This window comes from Cricetulus griseus, assembly GCF_003668045.3.
Source record: "Cricetulus griseus strain 17A/GY chromosome 1 unlocalized genomic scaffold, alternate assembly CriGri-PICRH-1.0 chr1_0, whole genome shotgun sequence".
NCBI lineage: Eukaryota > Metazoa > Chordata > Mammalia > Rodentia > Cricetidae > Cricetulus > Cricetulus griseus.
In genome coordinates, this window is record NW_023276806.1 from 25,894,687 (window position 1) to 25,914,891 (window position 20,205).

Below are 20,205 nucleotides of genomic sequence, written 5' to 3' on the forward strand. Positions count from 1 at the left end.
TCTCTAGGCTTGTGGTTCTGGGTTCTAGAAGAAAGCAGTCTGAGGAGGCCAGTAATCAGCACCCCTCCCTGTCCTCTGTATCAGCTCATGTCTCCATGTTCCAGCCCTACTTGAGTTCCTGGCTTGACTTCTTCCAGTGAAGGGCTATGATCTGGAAATGCAAGCCAAATAAATTCCTTTCTACCCAACTTGGTTTTTGATCATGGTATTTTGTCACGGCAATAGAAACCCTAACTAAGACAATTAGCCATAGAGATAAGAAAATTAGTAAGGAACCATGGAGATGTCTTTCAAGAGAAGACAGAATGCAATGACAGAAAGGGCAAAGGGAGAATAATGGAAGAGGATGGGTTAAATGGGGTTTGAGGTCAAAATAGAAGAGAGACTATCAGGAAAGATGGAGCAGTAGCTAAGACTAAAGACCCTTTGAGTGTATAATTAGCATTTATCAGCCTTTAAATGAATTACCTTATCATGGAGCCATGGTGCTCCTACTAAACCTCACCGGCTAGCAAATAAAGCCCAGTGCTAAGAGTGGGTTGCTTCTTTTGGAGATGTTATCCATTGGGGTCCCACTGATGCTCAAAAGTCACAGGCTACCACCATTGTTCTTGGTATCCCTTTGAAACTTGATAAGACCATATTACTGAAGACAGCACATATTTGAGCCATAAAACATGGAAAAACATGGAGAACATCCCTAATGGCTAGATTTTATAGTACTGGAAGGTGCTATGCACACCACCAGAGCAAAGTGATAGTGTTACAGTTTAGATTAATATGTATATGTGTTTGTGTGTGTAGTGTGTGTGTGTGTGTGTGTGTGTGTGTGTGTGTGTGTGTGTGTGTGTGTGTGCCTACCTGTGATGTTCATGTCAAGGCTACAGGCTGTTAGGAAGTTCCCCTGCATTTTTTTATTTTTCAAGACTGGCTTTAAACACTGAGATCCAATTGCCTCTGCCTTCAGAGGGCTGGGATTAAAGGTATGTACCATCAAACCCAGTTCTCCACCTTATTTTTTAAATCTGACTTATTTATTTTAATCATGCATGCATTCATATGTATGTATGTATACCACACGAATTCCCGGTGCCAATGGGAAACTAGACGGCAATAGATCTCTTGGTACTCGAGTTACAGATGGTTGTGAGCCTCTACATGGGTGCTGGGAACCAAACCCAAGTCCAAGAGCAATCCTGGACTCCAGCCCCTGGATTATACTTTCAAATACATTTCTCTAAGTGTTTATAGCTTTCTACAATGCTTTCATTTGGGGGCTAATTTTCACTTAAGTGAAATTCTTATTATTGGAATATTTTCAGAGAGATTACAATGGTAGCCACTATCCAAATTCTCTTATATTTGGAAACAGGTGATCTTGTACTCTAAAATATAAACTTCAAGGGGCCAAGATCAAGTTCTTTTCCCCCTCAGAATTATCTATTTAAGATGCTCCTAAGAGCACCTCTTTTTCCTTAGAGTTTTGGCAATTTCTCTATAACATGTTTCAGTATGTTACATTCTTGCACGGTATTGCTCTATGGGTAAAATAAGTATTTTCCTAAAATACCTAAAAAGAAAACTTATTTTTATTTCTCTAGCTGTTTCCTGATTTTGAGAACTCACTGTGTAAACCAGGGTAGCCTTGAATTTACAGAAATGTGCCTGCCTCTGCCTCCGAGTGTCAGGACTTGTGCACCATCACACTTGGCCCGTAGCCTCTGTGCTGGCTAGTTTTATGTCAACTTAACACAAGCTAGAGCCTCAACTGAGAAAACGCATCCATGAGAGGCTGTGGGCAAATCTGTAGAGCATTGTCTTAGTGATTCATGTGGTGAAGCAAGCCCACTGTGGGTGGTTCCATCCTTGGTCTGGTGGTCCTGGGTCCTAGAAGAAAACAGGCTGGGCAAGCTATGGGGAGCAAGCCCATAAGCAGCACCCCTCCATGGCCTCTGTGTCAGCTCCTGCCTTCAGGTTCCTGCCCTGCTTGAGTTCCTGTCCTGACTTCCTTCAGTGATGAACTGTGATGCAGAAGCATAAGACAAATAAACCTTCTCCTCCACAGGCTGCCTTTGTCCTGGTGTTTCATCACAGCAATAGCAACCCTGACCAAGAGCCTCCTTTCATGTTCCATCTTCCTCAGATTCCTTTCCATTTCAAGATGCCCTATGAGAGCATTTGCTCTGTGAGGGAAAAATTCTCTCAAATTTCCTTTTATGGTGGTACTTGTCGACAAAATGAATGTTTGTTGGCTTTACATCCTTGAGAGAATCCTGCTAGGCACACTTCTAGGGCACTACTTCTTTTCTCTTGACCCTCTGAAGGCATTTTCCTCGTCGTTATTTCTTTGCAGGTCTTTTCTTCTTCAGTGCTTCTAAGATTATTTTTATTCTATTGAAGCTCAAAGTTTTCTTTCTAAATATGGTGCATTGATCTTGTTTATAATAGCTAGCTCTGAGAAATAGTGTCTTTTGGGAAAGCTAAAATTTCTTCCCTTACTGCCCATCAGTTGCTAGAAACTACTCAGGCCAGGTTGGAACTTCATGAGTTCCTTCCCATCCATATGTGGACTTCTGTCTGGCTTTATCTTGAGCATGTCTTGTGCACACAGTCATAGCCACTGTAAGTTCGTGTATGTAATGGCACTGTCATGTCTTGCAAGCAGTGTGTCACTCCAGAGGTCCACTCCCTCTGGGTCTGATATGTCCCCTCTTCTGTGATGATCCCGGAGCCTTGGGGACAAGCAATATGATATAGATGTCCAGTTTACTGCTGAGCACTGTATATTGACCAGTGTGTGCCACTGAGTAAGTCCCTGTTTATTGCAAAAGATCCTTTCTGGTGACAGTTGAGAGACACACTACTCTAACTGCATGGTGAAGGGGAGGCCCCCTTCTTTTCTCATACATGAATGTAAGCATTTTCAGTATGTAACACTTTCAGTACATTCTACATGTTTTAGTATGTAAGGATTTTCCTCATCTTTAGATGTAACATATATTTACCTGTTTAGAGGATGATTTCTTGCCCATGGTAAATTACATTTACTGTGTGTGTGTGTGTGTGTGTGTGTGTGTGTGTGTGTGTGTGTGTGTGTGTGTGTTGTATGATGTATGTGCAGGTATGTGCATCAAGGAGTGTGTATGTGGAGGGCAGAGAACAGCTCTGTCGAGTAGGTTCATTCTTTCCACTTCTACATAGTTTCTGAGAATGACATTCAGGTCATTAAACTTGTAAGAAGAGATTTTTTTTTTACCCCCTGAGCCATCCTCTGGCCCATGTTTTAATTTTTTCCTATCACAATTAGTAAATTGGTAGCTTTAATATTAATTCCAAAGCATACTAGCCATTAAGTTTTGTTAATTTCTACCTTAATTTCATTGAAGTCATGATTCCTATTTACCAATCCTTTGAAACCTTATGACTTAGAGTATGGCACATTTTCAGAAAGGTTATTTGAGGCCTTTAAAAGAACCTGTGTCTCTGAGTGCCTGTTGGAAGTGTTTTCCTTCCCGGCAGGCCTATTGGGTACCACACTGTGTTTTCAGTGCTACGGATCATGACTGGGGTGGTTTGTCTAATTCTGCACACAGTTTTCGAGTGTTTTGATTCATGGTCATGCATGTTTTGATATTCACATGGAGTCTGGAGTTCCCTGTCTGGCTGATGAACAGAACACCTTAATGTTACGAAGTGCCCATTCTCATTTTACCCCATTAGTCTGGTACAGAAATAGCCACATTGTCTTTCTTCCAACCACTATTTGGGCAGCATCTACAAAATAAGTCCACTCTTACTTTTCTCATGTGCTTGGTTCTCTTGTGGACAGCATATGGGTTTTAAACACTCAGTTGGTTGCTGGCTATTGACTTCTCATGATTGGAGTGACTGTCTATCTTGTTCCTGTTTGTCTGCTTCTTTTCTTCCTTTGGGTTGCTCATTTCCCCTCCCATTCCATTTTGTCTCCACAGGCTTTGAAATGTCACATATTTGAGTGATTGGCCTCAGTATTTTAATCTATATGCTTAACTTCAAAACATTTAAAATGTACTGATGCCTTTGTCTTCTACTATACTATGAAGGTGTGTCATACTTAAAACCCTTTCAAGCCACCACAGTCTCTGCCTTGCTATCCTTTCCTACAATTCTCTTATCTCCTTTCCTGGCCACTGACTGACCTTATCCTAAATGAAGCTTTCCCCTAACCGGTTTCTCCACTAAAAACCACTTACCTGTGTTTCCAGTCCCTCAAATTCTTGCTCAATATTAAACCCTTCTTGGTCTCTTATTTAAAATCATTACGCCATTTGAGCTCTTACTAGCAGTCCTCCTCGCTTCATTTCCCCATATCACTTATCACCTTTGAAGATCTTAAATAACATCGCAACTCGGCGTGTTCCTCCCCACGAGAAATTAAGTGGCATGAGAAATGAGACTCGTTACTTGATGTTTTAGAATAGCTGTGTCCCAGTTCCCAGGACAGTTTTAGGGCTTAATAATTAATTGTTAAACATTCAATAAGCTCAGATCTAAAGCTCACAGAAGAGCCAGTCAGAGGAAACTTTTTCTCTTTCCTCATCCAGAGCAAAGGCTGGGGGAAGGACATGATATTAATGTGCTTATTTTGAAGCATTTTCAATGGTTTTATTTCTATTCTTCCTCCTGAGTGTATTCCCTCTTGCTGGGCTTAATTTAAAATGTGTCCTAGATGCACCTATTTTAATCTTGTTAGACTTTAGTACACACACACACACACACACACACACACACACACACACACACACACACACAATAAATAAATAAATAAATAAAGATTAGATAGAACGGGCAACAAATGTGGTGACACCACTATCTTATCCCACTGTTGAAACAGTGTGCACATACTTCAAAAGAGGTTCCCACCACATACTGTATAAGGTACAGAAAGGGCCCACAAGATGACTCATCAGGGAAAGGACTTGCCACAAAAGTGTGAGGACCTGAGATTTATCCCTGGAACTCATGTAAAGGAGGGAACCAATTCCACAAAGTTGTCTTCTCTGTAAGTGCATACCCCCTCCCTCGCCCCCACAAAATAATGCTAACAAATACGTTAAGACTATTTTTTAAAGAAAATTGTTTTAAAATTAAGTTCACTTTAAAAGTGTAAAAGGTGGTTAGGGAAGATGCATGTAAGCCTACTAGTGTTGAAAATAAAATAAATATATTTATTATAATTGTATTCTGTCCACTCATGAAAATATTTTGTGAGGTTATACACTAAACTATAAAGGAGCTATCAATACGGTGAAAACCATATCACAACTACAAAAGAGAACACAGCTAATCATAATAACCATTTACCTGTCATGTTCTGTAAATATATTATACTTTTCAAATGTTTAATAAACATCAATTCATTTTCATTCTCAAAACTGCTTTCTAATGTCTGCTACCATTATCCTAATTTATAGATGAGTAATTTTACATATAAAGTGCTAGATTTTGCTGATTTTGACAGCTCCAATAAATGGTAGAGGCAAAGTTTGAACCCATATTCCTTGGCTTTGAAGTCTATGTACTTACCTTTGATAGTAGTTACTGCAAATATATATTACTTTACAGTTTGAAAAATTATTTCTTAAGCTCAACTCCAAATAGCAGTAGCAGTAGTAATATTAGAATCAACAAGCACATCACTAATTCTATGTAGAACCTGGCTACTAGCAAAGGAACCCTTCCGTTCCCCATCCCACAACCTCACCACTGGACATCTTTTCCTATCCTTTGTATCCATAAAGTACCAGGGTCTTCCTCATACATGCACCAGGCTCTTCCTCATGCATGCATGAGGAAGTTCTCAGGATTCTAAAGGCCACACCAGTCCTCACACAGACGTCTATATTTATTTTCCTCCTTCTCTTCCATCTGATTTGCCCATGTTAGGAACAACCATTTCTCTTGACTAGTTGATAGTCATAAAACAGTAAAATAACTATTTGCTCTTTTTCGGTATCGAAAAGCTGAACCAACCACATATGTCTGGATATAGGATGGATTATGTACCAATAGAACCTATCACAAATTGAAGATTCATAAAAGGAGAATTCAAATAACATGAAGAACATTGCAGCTTAACTTGGGCTATTTTACAGGCACCCCGAACTCTTATGTTATCTTGTATTTGGGGGGAAAAAAAAACTTAACAGAAAGTGCCCTGTACACTAAAGTGTGGCTATCACATGCCATGTGCTGAGCCCTGCACAGGAAGTGAAAGACAGAGCAGAGCGTGTTTGTGCTTTCCCGTGTTGCTAACAACAGTGATTGAAAAGAGAACCAATATGAACACTACAGAATAAAGAATCTCATGGCTTCCCTGCCTAGGGGATGCTCGTCATTGGTATTCCTTTGACGATCTCAGATCTCAGTGTCTGCCCTGCCTCTGGGGAAGCTTAACATGTGTGTTGTTTTAAGGATCCCACAGAGCTTCCACAGAAGCTGTCATCTCTACAGCACTCTGGCAGCTGTCCTTCATCCTTGACTGTGAATGCTCACAAATGTAACATTAAATTTGATAAAAAAAATAGTTCCAATTCATCACCAGAGCCCCAAGAAGGATGCTTGCAGGTGACAGAAGTGGAGAATGGCAGAGAAACACCACACATTATGCCTTTAGCGCTCGGGGATATATTTCTGGTTATAAGAATTTAAATGTTCTTTTAGCCTCAGCTGCATGTTGGTTTTACAGCTGCCTGCTGACTGTGATGGTAGCTGCTGGCTGTGCTGTGCTACAAATATGTTTTGTAAAACTTGGTGTAAATCAAATACACAAGAAGTTTTAAAAAGGCGAGAAGGAGCTTGTTAAAACAAAACTCAGTGTCCACAATGCATTGTGGAGAGGTTGTTAGTTTAAGAACACAAGCAAACATCAAAATGTTTGGAGATCTGACCATAAAATGATGCAAGTTGAGCCTTTGTTCCTGTAGTAAACTTGAGTCAGAAGAACAAACAAAGATATCTAGGAGGTTGCTCAACTCTGAATTCTATGAGAAGGTTTTTGCTCTTGAAAAAAACCTTTGAAATTGAGTATCTTGACCAACATTTTCTATCAACAAAAGGCTCCCAGGGTTCACAGTTGTGACCAAGTTGCTAAGTAGCACTAGAAAAAAAAAACTTTGTCATTTTTAATTTTTAAAAAAATCTATTGTAGTATGTTTTAATATGCAGCAACTGGAACCCATGGAGAAGAAGTCGGCATGGAATTGAGGACTGGAATTTAGAACTGGAAGGAATCTAGATTTAAATCATGTTCTATACCTTTAAATATACACAATATTTAATAAAACTTTAAAATTTACTTCCCTATCTTTGTTGTTTCTGCTACTACTGCTGCCATTAGAATGCTTGTTTGGTATGTACAACCCCTGGGTTTGATTCCTAGTACTGCATAAATCTGAAAGTTGGGCATGGTGGCATATACTGGTAATCCCAGCACATAGAAGGCAAAGGTAGGAGGACCAAAAGTTTCAGGTCATCCTCAGCTGCTTAGATAATTCAAGGTCAACCTAACCTCAAAACAAAACCTCTATAATAAAAACCCTTACGGGTCCTCAACAGCTCTGGTCATGGCTGCTCACTGCTGTGTCTCCCCTCACAAAGGGACCTTCCTCTTTTCATAGCCCATAGAACTAATGGTAACAACAATGGATACAATGTGTGCTTTTGATCTGCTGGCTCTGGAATACAGGATTATGCAACTGTCTATTAAGAACTCTGCTGATTAACAAGCACACACCAAATTCCCATAACAGACAGACATAGGAAGGCTGCAGAACACTCACACGCCAACTTTCATTCTTCTGTAGATTCTATTTTATGATACAGCCCCTGGAGGTTATTTCTTTAACATGGAATGGCATAAACTTGTAAAGATCACCTTTTTACGTCCTTTGTCAAAGGCATGGTCTTCCCTAATGACAGGAGGATTGATACCAGCTCTAGTACCATCTAGATGTTGGAGTTTCCTTTACAACATTCGCCACAGCTGTTTGGTTATGCACTTTTCTAAATTGCTGGAGTTAGTAGGGCAGAAAGAGAAGGCTCTTTGCTTTCTAAAGTGTCTACTCACCTTCTTGGGCAAGCCTCTTTGTGACAGACCATTGTTTCACTTCAGGGCCAGCAAGGTGGAGAGCTCTCTTTACTTCCAGTTATATACCTTGTGATTTGTACCTTTTTAATTTTCTGTCCAGAGTTTTCAAGACCCTTTTGTAAAGGTTGTTTTATTGACATATCAGTTACAAGAAGAGTATTATCCTTAAATGAATAAAATTATGTCTTCAACTGCTAGGACTAACAAGAAAGTTAAACTTCAATCTTGAACCAGATACACACATTTACACACACACACACACACACACACACAGAGAGAGAGAGAGAGAGAGAGAGACAGAGAGAGAGAGAGAGAGAGAGAGAGAGAGCACCCTGATGCTCCAATTTCAGGTCCTGGTCTGGACTTACTGCAGACAGTGGGTTTGTAGCTTCCAGAGTTTTACATTGCTGTGAGAAATTTTTCCTTGATGATTTTAACTTTTTAACCTTAATTTCCTATAGGAATTTGGCTGCATGTGAGACATACCATTTATTTAATGTCTCAATACTGTGACTTAAAAACAAAACAAATGAATGAATGAATAAACAAAAAATAGTCAGGTTGGTTCAATAATTAAGAAATATCAAGATTTACACAATATCAAAGGTAATCCATGAGAAATTGTAGTTTTTTTTTTAAGTCCCCCTCTGTCTCACTGTTTATGGGTTCTGATTATGAATGAAAAGGAAAAAAAAAACCAATCTCATTCGGTTGATTTTCATTCCACTGTGCATAATTGTTTTTAGTAATGGGGACAAAAATAATTGGGAGGCATTTCGTTTCCTAAATAAAATGTCCCTTGTTTTCAAAGGCAGACATGTTCGGAAGTTCTGAACTGAGTTTTTATATGTCTAAAGTTAACTTTGTAGTCTGAGATTCTAGCAACAGGATATGTCTAGAAGCCATGACATTTGAATATCGTTTCATAACATCTTGGAAGCAGTTTTCTCTCTGCTTCATCCTGTTTTTAGGATTCTTATCTAGTGGGGAACTAACTTAGGACTTCCCAGCACCCACTGCCAAGATCCCTAAGCCTTTCGACTGGCTAACAACCTCCCGTTCTATGTTTCGGTGATGGGGGAAGGAAACCACGCTGAACATCTCACCTAAACATGTTTTTGTTTAACAGAAAAGATGACTCCACAGACTGAGCGCTCCTCAGCTGTGACCCCAACACCTGAGGAAGAGCAACAGATGGGAAGGATGATGGCAAAGCGGGCAAAAATCATCAGGGAGCTGATACAGACAGAGAGGGATTACGTCACAGATCTGGAGCTGTGCGTCAGAGAAGTGGTCCAGCCTCTGAGAAACAAACAGGTGAATGCAAGTTTGAGTTTGCTGTTCTCTTCTTAGTATTTTCTCCCATGTTCTAAACAGATATAGCAGCACTCTGAAGTCCACACACCCAGCATCAGTGGGGTGGCGGCTGTATCTTTCTCAGGATTCTAGTCCGAAATTCAGAGAGGTCACGAGGTCCTTAATTCTGGAATTGAGGAGGGGAAGTGCTGTCTGTCTCCCTATTTACTAGAGGAAACAATATTCACAAACTCGATGAGAAGGTAATTTGTAGATTTTTTTTTTCCCAGCATGAAATTTCTGTGTTCTTCTTTGAGATTTCTCTGAAACAGGTAACAAATTTGGGAGACAGTCTTGGGTACAAGTTATTTAATTCAGTGATGATCATGGATTCAAAAGAGAAAATGATGTAAGCCCCGCCCCCACCCCTCCAGAGCTCAATTGAACTTATAACTACGGGGCTAAGTAAAATTCAACACAAAAAAATTAACCAGAATGTAAGTTTTTTCTCTTTGGTAGAGGTTGACCTAAACAAAACTCCAACTGTTTATAAATGAATAATTCTTCCCCCTTAAAGGAATTTTCTAGGAATTATTTTGTAGGGTGTTCAGCTTAGAACAGAAGCTATTTCATTTACTAATTTTCATCACTTATTTAATAAATGCATGGTCATTGGTGCTGTTCTCAGCACAGAGATCTTGTGAGGCTTGCTCCTTAGTCCAGGTGAGGAAGTCATACAATGTGTAAATAAATAAGCAAAATGAAAACATGTTAGATGGTATTAAGCACACCAACTAGTGCAGAGAAAGGGGTTGAGGTATGGAAAGAGAGTGGTGGTGCTCCCGTTGCAAGTAAAGTGATTTTAAAAAGACCTTTCTAGTGTGTGCATCAGAGCAGAGAATGGAAGGAAGGAAGAGCAGCTCAAGGCAGGACAGAGACAGGAACAAAGATCTCAGCACACTTGTAAGTCCTTTTATACAATCCAAACTGTTCAACAATAAGGAGAAAATAACTGTATAAATACATATCAGCACTGACATGGTTGGGGACTTTCAGCATTTGGGAACTTATTCACACAGACACAGACAGACAGACAGACAGACAGACAGACAGACAGACAGACAGAAAGACACACACACACACACACACACACACACACACACACACACACACACGCGCGCACACACACGTTTTCATAGAAAGGTATACAGTTTTATAAGTATATCAGTTTTATAAGTATATTTTCATTCAACAACCAATTGCAAGTCTTTTCATGACTTCTAATACTTGTAAATGTATTTCTGCTATTACTGATCCCTAGATAAATATTGGTTTTTGTTTATCTGTTTGCTTACATCCTTAGAATAGAATCTCAGAAATGGAATTTTTAGAAAGCGTATTAGGACCGAACATGGTGGCACTTGCCTTTAATCCCAGCATTCAGGAGGCAGAGGATTTGTGATCAGCCTTTCTTCATAAGTTTCTGGCCGTAGAAAGACTCTGTCTCAAAAAACAATTTAGTTAGGGTTGGGGTTTTTTGTTTTTTTGTTTTTGTTTTTTGATGCTGCTGTTTGTTTTATTTTGTTTTTAATGCCAGCTGCCAACCAAAATTCAATAGTCTTGATTTTCATCCCTAGCAGTTGGGAGGTCTTTTCTCTGTATCATTCCTCCTGAAAAAAAATCTTCTTATATATTTCTTAGTCTTTATAATTTAGTTCCCTTTCACATTCTTAGCTTTTAAAAAATTATTGTTTATATATTTGCTCATTGTTTTATAACACTTTTTCGAATATTCTTCGTCCTTCCTACATGTTGTGAATAAGTTTCTTAGTTTGTCTTTTGCCTTCTAACTTTGGGTAAGAGTTAGGGTTTTTCTTTTGTTTTGTTTTTTGTTTTTTGTTTTTTGTTTTTTGTTTTTTCATCAGGTCCATGCATTTGGTTCAGGATTTAGTTCTTAGTATGGACCCACAGTTATAAAACTGTTACTACTCAGTTGTACTAACAATAATCATTGGATTCCCACCTCCCCCAGTATATGTAGCCTGCAGAAGCAGAGTTTCTAGTACCTTCCTTGTTCATGCCCAGCGATCTCTCTTCAACCCCACCTTAACCATTTGCTCCAGGGTCTTCCCAGAACCTGTAACCACCCAAGACATCTTCCAGCTTACTGTGTCACTGGCCTTGTCTTGTCCCTTTCTTCCAATTCTCACTGGTATCTCCAAGCCAATGCCCTTGTCATCTCTCCCTGTCCTTTAGGTCTACACCTGCCTCAGTTTTTTGAGCCTTTTATGGCAATCACTCCTGGCATGTGGCCACCATTTCCTTTTACTTTCCACTTCCTTCCCTGGAAAACAAAATCCTGCCCTGGTAAAGTTCAACTTTCTGTGTACTTCATACTTTTACTCATATGATGAAATAATCTTCAAAGTCAGTCTAATTTGCTAAATATCTGTCTGTGTGATAAGTTGATGATTAGTATAAAAAATACAAAATATAAGACGATGCATCTCCCGGAATTCCAAGTCCTTGTTTGCATCCAATGGAATAAGAAGCTCACATGACGATGTTGGCAGTTTGAAATCACCTGCTATACTGGTGGGTTGAGCTGATGCTGCTCACTAGATGTCATGGTTGGGCTGAGTTCTTGTGCATGGTCTCTGAGTTTTGTTTGTTTCGTGTCGTTCTTATTTTCTACTTTCATTTCTGTTGCTACAGTAAAATAGCCTGGCAAGAAGTGACTTACAGGAGAGAGGGTCCCAGGTCATTGTGGGGAAAGCATACAGGCAAGGGCTTGAAGCAGCTGGTCACGTCACATACAAAGGAGAAAAGGCATGCCTCCTTATTTGTGCTCAGCCACCTCCCTGTAGCTACAAACAATCCAGGATCCAAGCCCAGGGAATGGTGTTGCCCACAGTGGGCATTTCAATTAATATAATGAAAACAGTCCCTCCCAGGCATGCCCACTGGCTAACCTGATGCAGACAACTCCTCACTGAGAGTCCCTTCCCAGGTGATTGTGTGCAGTTGACAGAACTGTTCACTTCACTGTGTACTCTTTAGAGAAAGTCTCAGGGCAGGTGACTAAGACAAAGCATTTATGGCCCCTCATTATGTGTGTTCAGCTTCAACTCACGACATTTCAAATCATGTCTCAGTTCTACTCCCATTTGCTGCGTTATTCTAATGAAGCTGATTGGAACTTTCTGGTAATATCTTGCTTGTACAAATAAAGCCTGTCTGAAGGACAGAGATTGGAGCTTGCCACTAGCTTTATTTGTACATGCAAGCTATCAACACAGAGCTTGAAGTTTTTTTTTTTTTTTAATACCGTTTTCTTTGCTTAAGTATGACAAGATTATTCACCCTCTTCACTGTGAAGTTCAGTTTTGTACTATTTTTCTAAATGTTATCTCTGACTATATTGCAGTTGAAATTCTTTTTGCCTGTCCTCCATCTCCTGAAGTTTTAATTTTTGATTGAGTAATAAGTCCTACAGAAAGTATATAACTCTTACAAACATGTACATGAGTGGAGAAGTAGCTGAAGGAAGCTGTCAGTTAATTAACTGATCAACTTTTCAATTTCATTAACTCCTTGACATCTTAACTGCTGGACTGTGCTCACTACCCACCTGCTGTCATTACTGCCAATGTATGTAAATGAACACATTACTTTCAGGTCATCATGAGAACATTGTAGTTCAGTCTGAGGCAAACCATGTTTTGTTTAACCTGACATAACAACTCTCTCTCTCTTTCTTTCTCTTTCTCTCTCTCTCTCTCTCTCTCTCTCTCTCTCTCTCTCTCTCTCTGTGTGTGTGTGTGTGTGTGTGTGTGTGTGTGTGTGTGTGTGTGTATTAAGCTTGGGGTGATATTAAAAAGTCACCTAATCCATCATCGTTTCTCAGTGTAAACTCAGACCACTGACAGACAAAGAAAGCATTCTATGTAGGTGAAGATTGAAAGACAAAGATGGGAAAACCCAGGGAAGCTCCAGCATTACCTAGTTTAGCTCAGTGAATGGCGTACAAAAGTGTGAATAGATTTAGCTTCTTAAGACAGTCATGATGCCAAATTTTAGCCTTAGCCTTAATTTCTGTCACAGGTCTTCACTGACCTGAAAGCAGGCCACACTTCCCTAAGCAACATTGTCATAGGTTGTCAAGTAGGGGAACGTACCTACAACATTCAAAGTTGAAATATTTAATGGAAAAAGGTCTAGTTATTATCTCAACAAGAGGAGAGTCTGTATGGGTTTTGGCAGTAAGTCAAACTAGATCAAACCAGAGTAATCCAAGCTAACAATGGACTTTTAGCCTTTGTTTAAGGAAAGGACAAAAGATGGCTGAAAATAATAGAGGAATTTGAGTGCACATATTCAGTTTTTGTTTATATTTATTTTTCAATTTCTTATACTCACATATTGCAAAAGTACCATAGACTTTAAGGGGTCTAATGTTAGCCTTCAGCTCTTCAATGCCCTTTCATAGAGCATCAGTTCTCAAACTGTGGGTCACAACCTCATTGGGGTCGAATGACCCATTCACAGGGGTTGCTTAAGACCATCCAAAAACACAGATGTTTACTATTTATAACTATCAAAATTACATTTATGAAGTGGCAATGAAAATAACTTTATGGTCAGGGGTCCCCATGACATGAAGAACTGTATTAATGGGTTGCACCATTAGGAAGGTTGAGAACCACTGCCCTAAAAGAAACTCAGGTACCGTTTTTTTCCACCCTTCCAAGGGTATGTGTATTTCCCTTGCCTTTGCTTACAGGTATCTGAACCATGTGTCTTATGCTTGAAATAGTATGTTTCCTGAATGTGGCAAGAAAAATAATCTCTAATTTCATGTTGGCCGGAGCTCATTGGAGTCTTCTGTTCAATTTTGCATATACTATGTGGCAACAGCTTTGTAAATAGAATTTATTAGAAAAATATTAGGAGAGGGAGCTGGGAGATGACTCACTTGGAAAAGCACTTGCCATGCAAGCCTGAGGACTCTAGTACCCACATTAAAACTGACTTCATCTACGACCCCAGCTGCAGTGGAAGTGGCAAGGAAGATAGAGAGGTAAGTGCCTAGCCAATCTGTGAGTTCCAGAGTCAGTGACAAAACCTGTTTCAAAGATCGTGTGGCAACCAATAGAGGAAGATGCCCAGCATCAACCTCTGGCTTCCACACCTGCTCACGCAGGTGACTACATGTGCACACATGCATGCATGTGCCCACATAAACACATACATGTGCATGTACACACACACACACACACACACACACACACACACACACACACACAGCCAAAAAGAAAAGAAAATTAGTTTACAATAAGTCATCTATAGTTCTGCTGCCCAGAATAAGCATGGTAAATGTTTTGACTTAGTACAAACATCTACAAACATTTTCTGAAATTTGAATTTGTAGTGCAGATACCAGTTGGAATCTTTTTCCTTGTAAAGAATATATTCATATTAGTTCCTATCTTAAACAACACATACTGAGTGGGAAAATGGTTCTCTGTAATTTAGTAAAGGATTGTAATTTTAAAAAAAATCATGTTCATGTTCTCTAAACTCAGATCCCAGTTTCTTATGATGTCAAAACACCTAGGTTGGTAGTCTGTTATTTTAGGTCCCAATGGCAAAAACCAGGTCTAGTAGGTGTTCTGTGTGACATGGAACAAACTGCATTAATGTCCTACCATGCATGTCCCTCAAGGTCCAAACTGAATGATAGTGCCCTATGACTATGGGCAGCTCTACTAGGTCCTGTTGCTAAGGGCAATGGAGGGTAGTGCCTACAGGATCCAGAAAACCCATCCTCCTGCCTCTGCCAGGTGAAGCTGTTATTTCTGACAGGGATGGTCACATGTGAGAAGAGCCCATCAACTCTGAAAGAATGATGTAGATTATCAAATTATCTCTGAAAGCAGAACAGGAGGGAAATACACATGCTCTGCAGTAATGGAAACATTTAAATACAGGACAATGGGAGTTTGTATATAAAAAAGATGGACATGGTCCAGTTGGTTTCCTATGAATTCTAGTCTATATTTAAGTTTTAGTTCAGCGAAGGGCTTTTATATCCCATTTGAGATGGTTGTGGTTTTTAATGGCTTCCTCCTCCACAGTAAACTGTGTCCCATATGAAGGATACTAAGAGCTTCAACACATGTTCTGGAAATCTCCAAGCATTCTACTTCCTGCTGCCTCCTCCAAGCCTCTCCACTGGCCTGAGCATCTCTGTGGCCTGTCATAACTCTCAGTGCTAGGTTGTGACTGTGTATTTCAGTACTGGCTGTCTTTCTACATGAATGACTGAAGCACTACAATTCCCTGTGGCCACACAGCAGAGCTAGCTTGGTGTGTGGTTTCAGAGTGCCTGCTTGGATGCATTCCTGAAATAACCCATAGTTCTGTCTGGTCCCCTCCTCACCTCTCTCCCTAGTCCAGCTGCCCAGCACACTAGTCATAACAGGAATTCAGAGTCTGAAACATAACACAATCTGGCTGCTGTTGTAGAACAAAAGACAAAATTACTATTATGATAGCTCCCTGAAAGATAGGGTTAAAGAACAAGTGGAAATATTTTAATCTAGTAATAATGAAAACATATTCAGCTTTCCCATTTAGTTGGGTGACACAGAGAAGGCAGACAGATAATTAGGCTTCACAAATCTGTTTGCTAAATTTAGTCTATATAAAATCAATAGAGGGACTGTGTGTGAGTAAATGTTCGGTTGTGAATTATAATTACACAGAAAAAACTTCTGCCCAAATTGTCTTCTCTAGTTGTTTTTTACAAATATGCACGCATTATGCACTAAAGTTGGCTCTACCTTTGATAGCTTTGATTTTTTATTATTGTTTCATTTTGTGTTTTTTTAATTCTTTTTATTTATTTTTAATTTTTCTTTCTTCTTTTGTTTGATTTACTTTAGAAACAATCTTATTTTACACATCAATCCCAGTCCCAGTTCTCTCTCCCTCCCACCCTCCCAAGCCTCCCACCGACCTCCCCATCCCATCCCCAGGGACATTGAGGCCTTTCATGGGGGATCATCAATGTCTGTCACATCATTTGGAGAAGGTCCTAGGCCCTTCCCTGCATATCTAGGCTGAGAGAGTAGTCCTCCATGGGTCATGGGCTCCCAAAATCCATTTGTGAACTAGGGATAAATACTAGTTCTAATGTCAGAGGTCCCATAGACTAACTGACACCCACATTCAGAAGGCTTGGTTCACTCCAATGCTGGTTACCCAGTTTTATGACTAGTCTACAACTTTAATCTTAAAGTGAGTTTCCTTCTAAAGTCCCATTTCTTCCACCACACCACTCTGAGCTCAGTGGAATGGTTTAGTTGAGTATTTTAGACATGTCTTAATTGTTTAACCATTACATTTCACTCAAAACTTATCCTACCCCATCTCATGAAAATCCAATACTCTAGAACTATAGTTTTGCTAACCATTGCCATTATGGAAAACCAAGAAAAGGCATATGAGATCCTGCTGTATTACTTTTTACAATTACATGTAAATCTATAATCATTTCTAAAGGAAAAGCTTAATTACAATCCAATACTCTTATTTTCACTGTCTCCCTTTCATTCATCCTGTCATCCTTTTAAATGTGTGTATAATTTTACATGAAAGGATAATTTCTATCTTTTACTTTGTTCATTATTTCAAGTTTTCTGATTATTTTATTGTGATTTTTAGTGAGGTTGAAATGAGCTTTTAGGCATACAGATACACATTAGATTATGTAGAAGAAACAGCATAGCGTATAATAGTCTTTCATTGTGTCTCCCCTAACGTATCTGCTCATATCTCTGGAGACATGAGCAGAATCCCAGAAACCCTTCAGCTTTATGAAAAGGTCAACTCACTCCCTCCTATTACTTTCACCTTCTATTCAATCTTCTTTCTTTTAAAGTTCAGTCATTCCTGAGGCCAAACACCTCGTCACAAGACCTCATAGACTTTAGTGAACACAGAGATCAAAGGCAGGATGGTGACACAGAAACAAAGTATGCCCAGGAAGCAGGAGAGCAGAAAAGATATGAATCTGAGGTATTACATCAAATAGATATCAGAGAAAAATAAAAAATAATGTCCATCATTTGTACCTAAGTTAGTGGAGCAATGGTTCAAAAGAAATACACTTGAATTTCTGATTCTGCTTTATACTAGATCTTTTTGAGCTACTGTGCTGACTTTACATTTCACATTCTTGCTGAAAATTTCCTTTAAATATTGATACATATATTTTTAAAAATTTTTAGACCTATAACCCCTAATGAAATAGAAGCAGTCATCAAAAGTCTTCCAACCAAAAAAAGCCCAGGGCCAGATGACTTCAGTGCAGAATTCTACCAGAAATTTAAAGAATAGTTAATAGCTAATACTAATTCTCCTCAAAGTGTTTCATACAATAGAAGCAGAAGGGTCATTGCCAAACTCCTTTTATGAGGCTTCAATAACCTTGGTACCCAAGCTACATGAAGACACAACTAAGAAAGAGAGCTACAGACCAATATCCCTCCTGAATATTGATGCAAAAATACTCAATAAAATATTGGCAAATTGAATCCAAGAACACATCAGAAAAATCATCCGCCATGATCAAGTAGGATTCATCCCAGGGATTCAGGGATGGTTCAACATACGAAAACCCATCAATGTAATCCACCATATAAACAAACTGAGAAAGAAAAATCACATGATCATCTCACTAAATGCTGAAAAAGCCTTTGACAAAATCTAACATCCCTTCATGATAAAGGTCTTGGAGAGATCAGGAATAATAGAAATACTGATTTTCATGGCTAGATTTCTGATATCACAAAGATGAATCCTGTGATTTATGTGGCCATGTTAGAGCTTCGTTTTTGTTTGTTTCTTTGCTTTTTAAAGCCAAGATTTAACTATCGCTTCTGTGTGAAGTCCAATATTTGTCACACAATCTAGGCCATAACCCCCCAGGATAATGCCAGATTCTTGAAGTCCCATTGTGAAATCCAAACAAGGAGAAAACAAAAACACCAGTGGAAAACTGGGTGTGGTAGCACACACCTGTTTACTTTAGCACTCAAAATATAGAGACCAGTGGATATGAAGTTTAAGGTCTGCTGCATCAGCAGACAGTTCAAAGTCAGCCTGGAATTCTGGAGACCTTGTCAGAGAGACAGACAGACAGACAGACAGACAGACAGACAGACAGACAGACAGACACTGAGACAGAGACACAGAGAAAGGAAGACTTCATGGGCTCAGTGGAGTCCTCCTTTTCTAAAGCTTTATTCTATTTTTACAATTGTATTATTATTTATTTATGTGCATGAGTATTTTACCTATATGTATGTATGTATGTACATGCCTGGTGTCCTTGGAGGCTAGAAGGCAGCAGACCCCAGGGACTAGAGTTACAGATAACTGTGAGCAATAACATGGATGCTGGGAATCAAACCTGAGCCATCTGAAAGAGTAGCCAATGCTCTTAACTGCTGAGCCATCTTTCCATTCCTAAAACCTTATTAATAAGAAGAGTTTCTAGGTTTGTTGGAGACTAGTTATGGACTGGAACGATAACTTAGTTGTCAAAAAAATATCACTCGTCATGCAAGTGAGGACCTATGTTTGGACTCACAGAACCACATAAAGCTGTGCACGGTAGAACACATCTGAAATCCCAGTGCCCCTAAAGGGAACAAGAAGTAGAGACAGATGACTCCCTGGAAGCTCAAGGGACAGGTATCATGATGCATGTAACTCAAGACCTGGTGGAAGATGAGGATGAACACCTGAAGTTGTCCTCTGACTGCCACACAAGCCTGTGCCTGCACACACACACACACACAGAGAGAGAGAGAGAGAGAGAGAGAGAGAGAGAGAGAGAGAGAGAGAGAGAGAGAGAGAGAGAGAGAGAGAGAGAGAGAGAAGAGAGTTAAAATAAATACAAATGGAAAAGAGTTTTTAAAGAAAGTCACAGTTGTAAGATACTAAATTTAAATCTACAGAAAGTGAGCCCGTTAGTGCTCATCTCCACCCTGCCTCTCTCAAGTGTTGACACTTAGCCACAGGTTTCCCTTCTTTTCCCGTCTGTCTCCCCTGGAGGGGCATTGCAGTCTTGCCCTCCTGGAAGACACAAGGCTTGCTGTCATATCGGATTCAAAATTAATTGAGGATGAAAGTGATATGCCATGTCCTCATGATGAAACCTCTTTTTGTGGAGGGAACTCCTTATCTTTGCTTGTTCAGGAACTCTTCTCTCAGAAATGAAAGGATATCTATATATCTATATCTATATCTATATCTATATCTATATCTATATCTATATCTATATCTATATATCTATATATCTATATATCTATATATCTATATCTATATCTATATATATATCTCCCAACATTTCTGGGTTTTGACAGAGACCATTCTGTTACTGTTACTTTTATACGATTCCTCCAAGCTCTGTTGAGAGTGACTGTAGTTTTCTCTAACTTTTCTAATCTATAGTTCAGTCAGAACCTGCTAGGCCAATGAAAAGATAGCAAAACAAATTTCCCAGTTCCATGTAGATATTAGGATGCTCAGAACTGAATATAAGAGGTGTGATATACAGATCTCCTTTAAAATCCAGGAGTATCCCATTCATTTTCAAGTACAAAAAAAAAGCAAACAAACAAAATAGCAGGGGTCAGGAAGGAAAAACATACTGGAAAAATAAGTTTCTGTGAGTAAACACTTTCAGTTAGCACTTTAGGGACAGAGAG

The 20,205-nt window shown here is 39.3% G+C and overlaps 1 protein-coding gene across 2 annotated transcripts in view; it reads left to right on the plus strand.

The window, feature by feature from the left end:
- Positions 1-20,205, plus strand: part of LOC100755633 (rho guanine nucleotide exchange factor 38) — a 108,508-nt gene that overhangs the window by 21,047 nt on the left and 67,256 nt on the right. For both annotated transcript variants that reach the window (XM_035451851.1, XM_027395742.2), the window contains exon 2: positions 9,258-9,445. In XM_035451851.1, coding sequence (XP_035307742.1) covers positions 9,258-9,445 — 188 coding nt within the window. The remainder of the gene's footprint in view (positions 1-9,257; positions 9,446-20,205) is intronic.